This window comes from Mytilus californianus, unplaced genomic scaffold, assembly GCF_021869535.1.
Source record: "Mytilus californianus isolate M0D057914Y unplaced genomic scaffold, xbMytCali1.0.p SCAF_2, whole genome shotgun sequence".
Classification (NCBI taxonomy): Eukaryota; Metazoa; Mollusca; class Bivalvia; order Mytilida; family Mytilidae; genus Mytilus; species Mytilus californianus.
In genome coordinates, this window is record NW_026262668.1 from 30,893,386 (window position 1) to 30,907,564 (window position 14,179).

At 33.6% G+C, this 14,179-nt stretch overlaps 1 protein-coding gene across 2 annotated transcripts in view; it reads left to right on the forward strand.

Annotated features, from left to right (window-relative positions):
* The first annotated feature begins 1,129 nt into the window (after positions 1–1,129).
* The window catches only part of LOC127729682 (uncharacterized), a 39,953-nt gene continuing 26,903 nt past the window's right edge, over positions 1,130–14,179 (forward strand). The window contains exons 1-6 of one of the 2 annotated variants that reach the window (XM_052237532.1): positions 1,130–1,233; positions 5,873–7,234; positions 7,505–8,097; positions 8,656–8,737; positions 10,075–10,167; positions 11,810–11,910. In XM_052237532.1, the coding sequence (XP_052093492.1) occupies positions 5,875–7,234; positions 7,505–8,097; positions 8,656–8,737; positions 10,075–10,167; positions 11,810–11,910 (2,229 nt within the window). In that variant the 5' untranslated portion in view covers positions 1,130–1,233; positions 5,873–5,874. Of the gene's footprint in view, positions 1,234–5,872; positions 8,098–8,655; positions 8,738–10,074; positions 10,168–11,809; positions 11,911–14,179 lie in introns of both variants that reach the window. The other variant, XM_052237531.1, reaches the window with a different exon arrangement.

Below are 14,179 nucleotides of genomic sequence, written 5' to 3' on the forward strand. Positions count from 1 at the left end.
ACTTTAGAACAACATAGCAAATTATTTTCTGTGCATGTTGATTAATATTAGTAATTTTTTTTTTTCAATTGGTATCAAAGTTTAATGAAACTCAATGTACTAGCTGAAGTATTACACGTCGGGGGAAATGTCAACACACAACGAAATTTCAATTTTAGACGTTACCAATTATATATGAGGGTTAATTGGTATGGGCGTCCTCAAATATTTATTCTTAATTCTTTTTGTCCATAATGTGATTTTCCTTTCTTTTATGTTTATCACCATTCAAATCTCTATTCTTTTAAGTTTAAATCAATTTCAGGATATTTTTCTGTATTCTGTAAACCTCACCCAGACCCTCATGTACTAGAAATTATTCTTGCAAAAAATTAAATAACTTACCTGAATGGTCAAGTGATTCGATCGGAGAAGGCTTGTGAGTTAGGTAATCATCTATTCTACTGATTTTGCTTGGGGTAGGATTATATAGATGTGCCAGCTACAATTGTGTCGATTTCTTTGACTTCGACATATTGAGATTACTGAAAACTATCGCAAAGGGATCGGGATTTCCAATAAGAGAGGAAACTGTTTCCATAAGTCTTGAACTCGCAAAGGGTATGAATCAATAACGGTAACAAGTCGGTACTTTAACGTTTAGTAGCGAGTCTGCTGCTGTGAAAATTGTTTAAAAGAAAAGTTTTTTTTTATTTGTTTTTTTACCGAGGCAACTGCTTCGGTTGACTCAACGTAAGCTACGCCAATGATATTAGTTGTTAATTTCTGTGTCATTTGGTCTCTTGTGGAGAATTGTCTCATTGGCAATCATACTACATCTTCTTATTTTTATATTATCCAATAATTTTTGTGTTAGGAAACGTGTACAAACTGTCGTACTCGTATTCGTATTTGTGTAAAATCCGCGAAAGGGGAGATAATTTCAAGTGTTATAAATTCAAAAATCCCGCCATTTAAACTTCACGACATAAGAAAGAATCCCAATTAATAACTTACCGTCAATGTTAATTCAGTAAGAAATCTGAAAAGTGTTATAAATAAAGAAATGATTTTCGTATAACAAAAACACATCTATCAGTAATGAATGGAATTACCAAAGTGTAGTTTCATAAAAACCGGAAATTTGGAAAATTCATACGCCTCAAAGATGGCGGGAGAAACATGATTGTATATTAGAGAGCAAGTTATCACTGTGAAAGAAGCAAACTCCTGAATATTTAACCTCAACATAAAGTACTAGTAATTTTATAATCTCAAGTTCTGTTCCCATTACACACACAAATAAACACAGCAATTAGAAACAGCAATAGAAACAGACAGTCAACTAAATAATAAGGAACTTGACCACATAAACAAATCCGTTTTTAGGAGAAACAACTGCTTTGTCAGCAAAACAACAATCCTTGATAAAGAGTCAGTCAAAACTCGAAAATTGCCACGTAGATTATTGATTGTATTGTTGCAATGGTCTGAAGCATTAGACCTGGCTACTTTCAGTTTCCCTTTCTATTGGAATTTTCGTTTGTCGGATACCTTTAGTCCATAGATCTAGATGCATAGATACTGCTTAACTTTAGATATAGGCAAATTAAACATAGCCACAGGTTATTTTCTTATTCCTCAGGAGGTGAATCCACTCTCGTGTATCCCCAGCTCATAGTGGCTTATGCTTTGAAAAGTACATGCTCCATGTAATAGACATATTTAAACTTGTATGCAAATTTGTCCACCGTTAATTAGAATCACAAAGGTTCCTGCAAAACGTTGCATCACAATTTAAAAAATTTGACGTCATAACGTGTCAACACCATGATCACAATAAAAAAAATTTGACGTCTTAATGAAAAAGTGATTGTTGTTTGACATCAGAAGGTTATCTGAAGACAGATTTTGGGTTATTCGGTGTCAAAATTGTTAATACGTCGATGTCTGGTTAATATCTTTTTGGGATTCTGTTAAGTGTTTATGGGGCAATTTTCTGGTTTGGTTGCCCTCAGAAATTTCCCTTATCAAGTCTTATTAACTGTATTTGGGAAAAATCTTACAAACTACCTCACCTCCAACTGTTGCTGTTTATGCTTACATCACCATTCCATACACCTTTCACAGGTAAATTTAGTATTGAAAATTTCACATTTGCCCATCAGAATACGTAAAAATAGCAAAAAAACCTTACCTTGAACAGTTTATATCCCATAGTGTATCATTTAGAGAGAACCAAGTTTAAATACCATGAACTATGTTTCATATACAGCATGGTTAATCTACATTGTTTACAAGAATAACGTGTGTTACACAGTTGGGCGGAAATGCCAGTGCGCATGAGTTATTACACATGCATTATCAAAGTCCTGTAAATACTATATGTGTTACAATAGGCCAACAAAAAATATATGTCTGTTGACGGTTACACGACCGACCCTGCTTTTGAGCGCTGACCCAAAGTTATTTTATTTCCGTCGTAAATTGAAAAATTAATTGCACTCGTGTCAAAAGCGAAGTTAGAAAGAAATCAATTGCCTGATACATCCTAATGTTCACAATCGTAAATATGACAGCTGTTTTAAGGAAATACACAACTCGTGTGATGAAATAAACACTTTGCCGCCATTTATTTCCAATCAATTACAAAGGGAAATAATCCAATCATTAAAAATACGGGTCAACTCACCCCATGGACAACTCAGACCACTGCAAGACGGAGCACACAACTTATTATGTCGCAAAAAATTAAATAAAACACTGACCTACCTACCCTCCCTATTTTTTTACTGATGTAACCTTAAACAGACATATTTTTTTTTGTCTTAAATAGATTCATTTTACCAAATATATTATGTAATTCAGACTACACGAATGAATTTTATTTTTACAGGACATTCGGTCTGGTAAACAACCTAGCTTTACCAGACCGAATGAAATTTTACCAGACCAATTTTTTTTTACATCTAATTGTATATTATCCGACAAAATACAACAAACTTATGACTTGTTGTGCCCTACTCCTCTCCAAAATGCACAAAATCAAAATCATGTGACAAGAGTGTATATTTTGATGAAAGTTGTGCACAATTGCTTGAATGCATTTCAGTGATAGAGAAAAGTAATGTCACATTTTATTGGATTTTGACATGAAAATTATTTGTGAACTAAAAATAATTTAGAGTTTCTGTATAAAATATTTCCTGTTTCTTCTTTCTTTTTCATATATCTTTTGGTTTTCAATTCTAGTGTTTATATTTCATAGCTGTGTTTTGTGACCTGCTTGGATTTTTTTTATTTATTTATTGTATTTGATCGGCAAACCCGGAATTAGCCTTATCCGTTCCCGGAATCTGACCCGGTATTGTTAACATTTCCGATTGATGGCAGCCATTGTTTTTGTCAGTCAGGTCGTTTTTTCCCAGATTTACACATTACTTGTTGGCGATTTTCGACATAAAGCTAGCGGTTGAACAAAATAAACATCGCTGTCATGAATAATAAGATGAAAATGAATTTTGAGATCGTTTGGGAATTTTGCTAGAATGCTAGAAAAATCCATGAAAAAAAACAACACCGGACATACGGACCGGAATTCAACAAAATTTTACCAGACCGATCCATTATTCACCGGATTTGTCAGACGGTCCGACGAATTTCGTGTAGTCTGGTAATTGCTTCAGCGGTGGCCACACTGTTTTCTTTCTGATCTTTCATACTTGTGACATTTCTCTAATTTGAATACAAAACTAAATGAAAAAAATTGTATGGGAAAATCCTATTTTCTGGATAGTGTTAGCTTATGGCTCAGGAAAATCAGTTTGCTGACAAAAATAACAGAAAATTTCCATGCTTTACGGTACTGATAACCCAACAAAAACTTGAAAGAGTAACAATATGGCAGATATTTTTGTGAATTTGAGACAAAAAGGGTCTTAGTGTTTGCTTTATTTTTCTGCCATTGTTGCACAAGATTTCATCCCACCCTACCGATTATCTGTGATATTCATTTTTAAATGTTAAATAATGCTTTACACAGCTATTGCAGTAAAAAGTAAAACAACAAAACTACCGAACTCCAAGGAAAATTCAAATCGAAAAGTCCCTTATCAAATGGCAAAACTAAAAGCTCAAACACTTCAAACGAATGGAAAACAACTGTCATATTCCTGATTTGGTACAGACATTTCCTCATGTAGAAAATGGTGGATTAAACCTCTCACTTGTATGACAGTCACTTAAACATGTTAAAATTCCATTATATTGACAACAATGTGTAAACAACACAAATGTACCTAAGAGGTAAAAATGTCAAAAATAGGGGTACAGCAGTCAACTATATATAAACAAACAAAGAAAAACAAATTGTCATATAGACCAGTCAGGGGTACTACTTGTACAAGTAATTTTTATTTACTTGAAGAGGTAAAAAAAAATATACTTATATAAGTGAATTATAATGTTTGAATAATCTCCCCTTAATTTTCTCAAAAATTTACTTGTATAAGTAAATTTATTTTACAATCCCACAAAAATTCTCAAGTTTTGAAATGTAAAAACATGCCTTTAATGATTTTTCCCAAGTTGGCTCCTAATTTTTGATTAGAGTTCAATGTTTCATCTCATTAATTCAACAAAGAAACTGATTGCCCAAAAATCTTAAGTATTTGCGCAAGGCCTTCAAAAATTGCTCCTTGGGGGCTTGTAAACGACCAGTGTTCTGAAGATAACAGACAAATGGGATTTTCATTGTCCATGAAATTACACTTAAATGATTTGTAAAGACATCTGCAAAGGACAGACAATTTAAAATTCTATTAGAGCAAAGAAATCCTAAGAATTTAAGAAAAGAAGATAGGATGACTTTTTCACTTATATAAGTAAAAAAATCTGAATGTGTAAGGGACATAACTTAGCCAATTTTTTTTTTTACCTATACAAGTAAATAAAATTTACTTTTATAAGTATCCTACAAATTTACTTATATAAGTATATTAAAATTTACTTCTTCAAGTAAATAAAAATTACTTGTACAAGTAGGACCCCTGACTGTAGACAAAGCACATACAATTGTAAGAAAAAATGAATGACAAGATTACAAAAAATGACCACAGCACAACAACACAATGGCGGGATGCATAAGTACCGTTCCACGTCAAAAGGATATTACCAAAAATGGACTAAACATCACAATCCTTTCAATATTGCTGTCAAAAAAGTTTTTTGTGTAAATTTCGTCAGCCCCCTTTTGCAATTTATACAAACATGACTGTAGAGCAAAGATTGGAGACAACGACTGGAATAGATAGATTTCGATACTACATAATTTGAGTTTGAGTTATTTCCTTTGGCTGCCATTTTGGAGGGGTAAATGGTTGATTTTCCTATTTCAGACCTGCCAACTATCCCGATTTATGAGGGATATCTCCCAGCCATGAGAGGGTTGACCTGAATTTTCAAATTCTTTATTATATAAACTGAACACCCCAAACCAGGTATTCAAATGGGTTGAAAGGGTTTTAAGCACATATATACTCATTCAAACAATATAGTATTTGATTAAAAAAAGCTTATGACAATACAAGAGGAGTGTTAGGTCCTCTTTCATTTAAAATCCCCATGGAGAAATTGAAAAATTGGCAGGTATGCTATTTGACTAACCAATTTAAATTCTGCGGTGCAAACAAGTCTTTTAAAAGATCCTTACTAAATCGTAGTGATGGATCAAGCAAGGCTAAAAAAACATAGAATTGTTAAGATAACAACTAAAACTGAAGTCTGCATGGTATATTCAACCTCTTCATAAAGTTTATAAATATTAATTTGAGCAGTTAGAAATTGTTAGACTAAAATAAGTGTATAAAAAGTTATATTTTTGTATTTTTTTCAGAAATGGAAAATTCACCTGGCAGAGAACTTAGAAATCGTGTCAGACAGTCTCCATCTTCATCACCAGCAGCAGCAAGTCAACGTATCAGGTCACCACATTCCTCCCCATCACAACCAGGAAGTAGTTTATTAAATGGAGCATTTAGGCTGAAAACTGCAACAACTAATAGGTCAGATGTAGAAGCTGGAGGACAGTCTAATCCTACAGTTATAAATGTTGAAAATGGCAGTTTTGGAAAACATTCCTTAGGGACATCTGCTCATAACCTGCAGGAAAATCAAAGTTCATTTCACTCAAATAACATTTTTATTGACAGTTTGACAATGGATTCTATATCAAAAACTGGGACTGTCCAGACCAGTTCTTTAGATATTAATTCAAACATGAGTCTCTTTTCAACTGTTTCAGTAGCGTCATCTTATGTTGGAACCTCAGTTTCAGGACTTTCTGGACGAAGAAGTAGGAAGCAAAGTAGCCCGAAGAGAGCAAGAACTGCATCTAATAGTCCGGTTCAAATGAAATCATTTCAACCACCACTGTGGGATGAAAAATTAGAGTCTACACCTAAAAATGCCAGAAAACGTCCTAGGAAAATTTGCTATGTTGCTATTGATGACTCTCCAGCTTCATCTCTTATAGATCTCACAAATGACTGTTCTAGCAGTGAGAAATGTCCTGTATCAACCCCACTAGGTTACAGCCCATTAGGTTGTAGTCCAAAATTATCAGTCAAAAAAGGTAGAGCAGGGAACCAGATTAATAAGGCTAGTCCAAGCAGGGCTATGAAAACTAGCATATCAGATGGCTCACAACCTTCTCAATGTTTATCACCAAAAGCCAGCAAGCTGATAGATAAATCTTCAAGCCCCAAGGCAGTTTGGAAACCTTTAAATGTTGAAGTTTTCAAGGACTGTAATAGAATTGTAACCTGCAGTCCAAAAGCTGAAAGGTCAAGTCCAAGAAGTGGACGTAAAATTGACAGCATCAGAAGTCGACCTTCTCCATTGAGAAATAGTCCTAGAACAATAGGTAAAAACAGTCCAAAAATGTCCATGTCTCAGGCAGTAAGTAATAATAAGAGAAAAAGAAGACAAATGGAAAATTTGGAGGGTCCAAAAGCCAAGAGATCTAGAATCATTAGTGCAGCAAGTTTAGAATCCAGAATAGTTAACAGTCCCAGGCGTAACCTTGTACGAGCAGCCAAAGAAAGTCCTAAAAATTATAAGGATTACTCTCCAAAAAACTTGAAATCTGATCATGAAAGTTCTCCAAAGAAATCCCCTCAGCATCTAAAATCAAATGCTAATGAATCTGAGCGAAAAATCTCACCAGTCTGCAGGAAATTAAACAACGAGAGTCCAGGTAAAAAAATGATGAATAATTCACCAGCTAAAAAATCACCAACAAGTTCTCAGGGTAAAAAATCACCAATAAGCTCACCAGCTAAGAAATCACCTAATAGTTCACCAGCTAAGAAATCACCCTATAATTCACCAGCTAAAAATTCACCCAGTAATTCTTCAGCTAAGAATTCACCTACTACATGTAGTTCTCCAAGTAAAACATTGCCTAATAGCTTTCCAGCAAAAAAATCGCCTAATAGTTTTATAGATACTTTTGTAAATTTTGTAGTTCAGTGTAAAACAGGGGTGAAGAAAACAAGTACAGAAGTCTCTGAAAATGAAAATGTAAAAACTTCACAGATGGTAAAGAAAATTGAAAAACAAGGCAGTGAAGCAGAAGGTAATTCAAGTCCACAGAAAACTCAGGTTGGAAAGTCTGAAAGTGAGATTTTAAAGAAAAGTACCAATTCTGTCTCAAAAGGACCAACAGCTCCTAATGTGGATCTCCAAAAGTCAACTGAAATTTGTTCAGCAAAAAATAACAGTCCATTTAAATTGCAAGCAGAAAGTCCAGTCAAGGTCAAAGTAGAACCAGCAACACCATCTTCTGAAACAAATGATCCGTCCACTTCTAAATTTAACTTTGATGAACAATTATTGCAACCAAATAGTGCAAAGTTACAAGAGGAAAAAGCAAATAGGCGTATTGTTAGACCAAGGAAAACTGTAGGAAGGCAGAGGAAAAGTTCGGGAGGAAATAGAGGCAGACCTTCCACTGGAAAGAGGAAGAAAGTGATGTTAAGTCCATGTAAATTTCAAATTAACCAGGAAGTGCTTGCTAGATGGTATGATGGTCTGTTCTACTTAGGAACTGTCTGTAAGGTAAAATGTTATTTAAGAATCGAAAGCAATTTATACAATGTTTATTGCTACTTTAAAAAATAACGCCATATTTATTTATAAAGCACAATTAAAACTTAAAAAAGAACTCACTGTTTTTTAGTCACCAAAACAACATGTTTTGAAATGAGTTTACTGATTTTGATCTTAAATTTGACATCATTGAAATTTAACTTTTTTGTTGCTCTGTTTGGCGCTTAATTGTATCAAAACATCAGCATCATAGATTTGGAAACAGTTGTATTTTCCAGTCCTGATAAAGAAATGTCCCTAAAATGTGTGAAGATAGGTAGCGTGGCAGGGGTCATAAAGAATATGAACAGTCACATTATGCTATGCATGCCTTCTGTCGATGTGTGTCTGTTGTGTCCATAAATGTGGACATATTTCAGTCATGTCATGCTGCTCCCAGGGTATCCCATTAATGCTTAAAAGTAAAAAACAAATTTGTTTGATTTTGTTTATGCATAAATCAATTGTTCGTCACAATACTGTTATATCATGTATATAAGGATTATAAATGTCTTTAAAATATTGTAGGTAGATGAGCGTGGAAGAAAATGTTACGTAAGATTTGAGGATGATTCTGAGTATTGGATATTGTTTAAAGATCTACAGAAAGGTAGGAAGTACAAACAGTCAAATGTCATTTTTGGAAAGATCGGAACTATTGTTCCAATTATTTCCTAAGGCACTGGCCTCCCAAACAGAAAGTAGACAGATTAGCTACTAAATCAGTAACTAAATCTATACACACTGACATATAGTTCTAAATTGTTCTTATGTTTAATTATTAAGTGGGAAATGGAGTTAAAAATTTGAACTTAAGCATGACATCCATAGTCAACTAAAAAAAGAGAGCAAATTGCTTTGGAAAAAAAGAACTTGCCACCTCTGCCAATTGGACACACACCATCTTATATCTACCTCTGCATATACAAGGTTGCATCCAACAGACAATGCCAGAACACTATATTTCAATAGCTCAAGAGTTTTAAATACAAATTAAATTATCTAGATAGAACATGTAGAAGAAAAGTTGTTTTAAAAAATATACCTGATTCTATAGTGATTTAGTGGCACTATTAGATGAAACATAAGAATACTTTTTTAACATTTTCGAATATCCTCTGACACAACTATTTTTTACAGATTTACAATGGCAATGATTTCAACTGGTGATTTAAGGAGGAATGAACAAGTGATTATATATGTAAATTTTGCAAAGAATTTTAATTTTTAAGACGCTGGCTCCTGAACCGCTAGACTGAATTTTGCAAAACTTTCACAGAATTTTACTCTTTACTATTTAATTTTGCATCTATTTTATTTCTTCATACAAAATATATTTGGGGTTTAATACTTTGGCATGACACAGTCATATCCCTTTAATACTGTACACATTTGTAACAGCTTTTCCTCCTAAACCCCGTATAATATCTTCACTGTAGAATGCCATTTGCCACCTATTATTTTGTTTTTGTGGTGTCCCTTAGGGCTGTTCCAATGTTTAAAGGTAAATTGGTTGGGGATAAGAAGCACTCAAATTAATTGAAATATAGGTGGTTGCATTTTCCTTGGAATTTTGTAAGAATTATAAGTGAAATGAAATTTTTTACTTTATGGGTATTTGGGGTCTGTAAAAAGTGCCTTCCCTTTTCATTTAATTCTGGAACAGTCCATAGCAAATCATGGACTTTGCCATTGCTTTATGTTGGGGTACACAACTCCAGAACATCTTCATAGAATATTGAGACTTCCTAAAATCTTAACCATATAATGCCATTGTGCACCTGTTTTATTTTTGATTCACATTTTTGGTGGTTTTCCTTAGCAAATCCTGGACTTTGTCATTGCTTTATGCGGGGGTGTGGTATCATTTTTTTTAGCTTCCCTCACAGTACATCTGGTTTTCATGTGACATTGTCTTGATAATTTTATATGGTTTTATACTTACAGGTGCAAATGAAGGTGATGTTAGCTGTTGTCTATGTCAAACAGATGTGTCGGATAAACCTAACGAAATAGTTCTCTGTGACAACTGTGGACTAGGTAGTATTTTAATCACTATAATGTAAAGTATGGAGGTAGATACACATGAGTCCTGGTCACACTATGATGTTAAGTATGGGGGTAGATACACATGAGTCCTAGTCACACTATAATGTTAAGTATGGGGGTAGATACACATGAGTCCTAGTCACACTATGATGTTAAGTATGGGGATAGATACACATGAGTCCTAGTCACACTATGATGTAAAGTATGGGGTAGATACACGTGAGTCCTAGTCACACTATAATGTTAAGTATGGGGGTAGATACACATGAGTCCTAGTCATAACAATTCAAGTAAAACATTGTAAGGTATGATACTTTTTGGAACTTAAACAAAGCCATCAATATAAAATACAATTTTGCATCACATTTTTTCTCCACTTTCTGGTAATTATGAATAACGGGATATAAAAAAACCATAAAAACATACAAAAAGACACAACAATTCAAAAACAAAAGAACTAAGGCATTCAGATTTTTATGCCCCCTGCCGTAGCAGAGGGGGCATTAAGTTTTACCTTTGTCTGTCTGTGCATACATACGTCCCAAAATTGGTTTCCGTTCTCTTAGTTTGCCTCAATCAAATGTTATGAAACTTATACACACAATGCTTACTACCACAAAACACAGATCAAGTTTGAATTTTGACTTTTCCACCAGCCCGATTTTTCACTTTTACCGTTCTAGAGTTATGCCCCTTTACAAATGGAAAAATTGCTGAATTTTTCGTTTCTGTTCTCTCACTTAAGTTTGCCTCAACTTAATGTTATGAAACTTATGCAAAATGCTAATTACCACAAAGCACAGATCAAGTTCGAATTTTGGTGGCGTTACATTAACCATTCTAGAGTTATGCCCCTTTACAAATGGAAAAATTGCTGAATTTTTCCTTTCCGTTCTCTCACTTAAGTTTGCCTCAACTAAATGTTATGAAACTTATATACAATGCTTATTACCACAAAACACAGATCAAGTACAAATATGGGTAGCGTCACTTTTACATTTCTTGAGGTGTGTCTCTTTATAACGTAATATGCAAGCAGAGGCATCATCTGTGTCCCATGGACACATTCCCCATTTATTCTAACTTGAAACAAATATTATTTGAAAAACACTATTACAAAAGTGAATTTCACTAAGCTCTGCAGTAAAATAAACTGACACATTGGTTAACCTATTTAGAGTAATATAGTTAGGGGGAAAATAAATATAACCAGTTTAGAACAGAAAAACATTTTGAGTACATGCTTGAAAAAATAATTATATTTAGAAGAAGAAAAGATCGTGTAATTTTAATAGCATAAACATTTCAAGATACAACATTTATTTGATGTACTTTGAAAAGTTATGTCTTATAAGAGGAGCTCAAAACCAATTATGTGAAAATTGAAAGTATCAAGAATTTTAGAACAATTAACCCAAATTAAACCTTGATGGATACTAAAACAGATCATGTTCTTTGGAAAGTGATCATTGATTGAAAAAGACCTTTATAGTTTGCTGTTCGTTCTGAGCCAAGGCTCCATGTTGAAGGCCGTACTTTGACCTATAATTGTTTACTTTTTACACATTGTGACTTGGATGGATAGTTGTCTCATTGGCACTCATACCACATCTTCTTATTTATATTTTTGTAGGCTATCATCAGGAATGTCACAACCCTAATATTTCCACAGAAGTATTGCAGCCCGATGTGGAATGGTGTTGTCGCCTCTGTGTATTTGCTGCAGCTGTTAAGGTATGGTATCTTACACACATAGGTAATGTGCTCCCCAGTACTATAAATAGCAGTTTCCCTCAAAGTAAAGCACCACATTTATAATACATATTAATATTATTGTAGAATTTATTCATATAGCACCATGGTAACATGATGGTATAAGGACCTGGGAAGACAACTTGTTCATGAAACCTTTTTGTTGCTTGTCCTTAAAAATTCAGATGGATTCTAAATTGAATATAAGAGTTACTTTAAGTTGAGAGTTGGTTGCATAATGTTAAATGGCAAATATTTCATGCATATTCAGGATGTGAATAAGTTCCACAATTGAAAAAAAGTATTGAAAATTATCTCAAATGAAAGGGTTCTTTTCTAAAGGTAGATCTTATGGGGGTTTTTAACGACCTTGACTGGCTATATAGCCATACACTGTCTGGAAAAGATAGATTAACTGTATACCACGATCTTGGATTATAAAATAGTAGCTCTTAATAGCAATCTGCAAATTTTGAGACAAATAGGCAATTAATGGGTTAGACTGTTTATTGGAATAAAGAAAAATAAGTGATTTATTGCATTTTTGAGACTGATTTATTAAATACCAAATGTTTGTGTTTGTTCCAATCAAATTGTCAACTAAGCCATTTAAGGGGAGATAATTCATATAGTACAATTTTTATAAAGGAATGATAGAGAAATTTTCATTTTTTACTTGTAGCAAGAAAACAAGGTCGGTGAAACCATTTTTTCTTTGTAATTTCTTAAAGCATATTTCAAAACCTATCTTCTCATATTTTATTTCAAAATTCTATCTCATAGATTTCTTTTTAGTCACAAAAAAGTTTTTTTCATGAACCATCTGCAAATTTGGGCAATTTTGCACGACTTGTAGCTTGAAAAATAGCACGATGACCCATCCTTTGTATTGTATTTTTGAAAAAGCATGGAAAAATCTACATTCTGGCAAAGTATAAGAAAATTCTATCTGAGGAAATATATACCAATGATCCACCTTAAGCTTTCTGTATTGTAATCTTGCATCAACTGGCCCCACTTAAAGTAAATGGTATCCCCAATCTGCCATAAGGGGACAGAAGAACTTGTATTCTTGATAATTTTGGGTATTCCTACAAGTATGTAGCTGTAAGTTGGCAGATATGGACAAAAACATGTGTTTTGAAGTTATGAAAAGAGTACACATTTGTCTATGTATAGTTATGAAAAGAGTACACATTTGTCTATGTATGGTTGGGTGACTTGGGAATAGAAATATGGTCATCACAGGTCTTTTGCCGACCAGCAGTAAAACCCTTGCCAAAGTACGCAGCCACGTCCTGTGATAATGGGGACGTTAAATCTGATGCCTCGTGTAGAGAGAGTGCCACATTCTTTGCACGTTAAGAACCCTTGCAACAACTCATTGAGGGGTCCGTAGGTGATCTCTTGCAAGGCAAAGTTTTGGTCCCTATTCAATATACCCTCATTTTTCAGTGGCAGTCAAAATTTCCCTGACCTTCATCCCTGACGGCCTCTATTACAAGACCTACCTATTGTATTTATAGTTAATTTGTTCTCTTCCAGAACATGCATGAAATATTTGCCACTGGACGTTTAGCAACCAACAATCAATCAATCTATGTAGTAAGATGGATACTTTTGTAATGCTTTTCTGACACATTCTAACTCCCAACTCTTTATGAGAGTGAAATTACATCAGGTGTTTAGTAATTTGGTTTAAAAAAGGGAATAAATTATATAACATATTTGCAAAAAAACTATAAAAAATGATATAATCTTGTTTACTGTCACCAGGCAGAAAAAAAGGGTATGTTAGTTTGTAAAATAATTTTTGAAAAATATTTTGCATAGACTTAATGCCACACCAATTTGATGTCTAGTTTTTCGGACCAGTGAAGCGAGCAGTATCTTTTTTTTTTTAATTGTGCGATTTAGTAGTTGTATTATTTATGTACATGTTTTAACTGGGTTACTGCATAGAAAAACGAGAAGAAACAGATGCTCTAATGCATATAATTCGATTTATTTGTTCCTGTACCATTCCAGACTTTCTTGTCTCACTATGTTTTAGTTAATTTTGGTTATTTTCTTCAAGTAAGCCCTGTCTGCATGAATTTTCATTTAAATCCATATATATATTTAGGAAGCATAGCAGATGCAGTTTTGCAAGAGGACTTATTTTAGTTAGGTAAATGACACATGTTGAATAAAATTAAAATATGTGTATGTATCCAAAAAAAAGCCCCTGAAATATATTTGTTATAAGTTG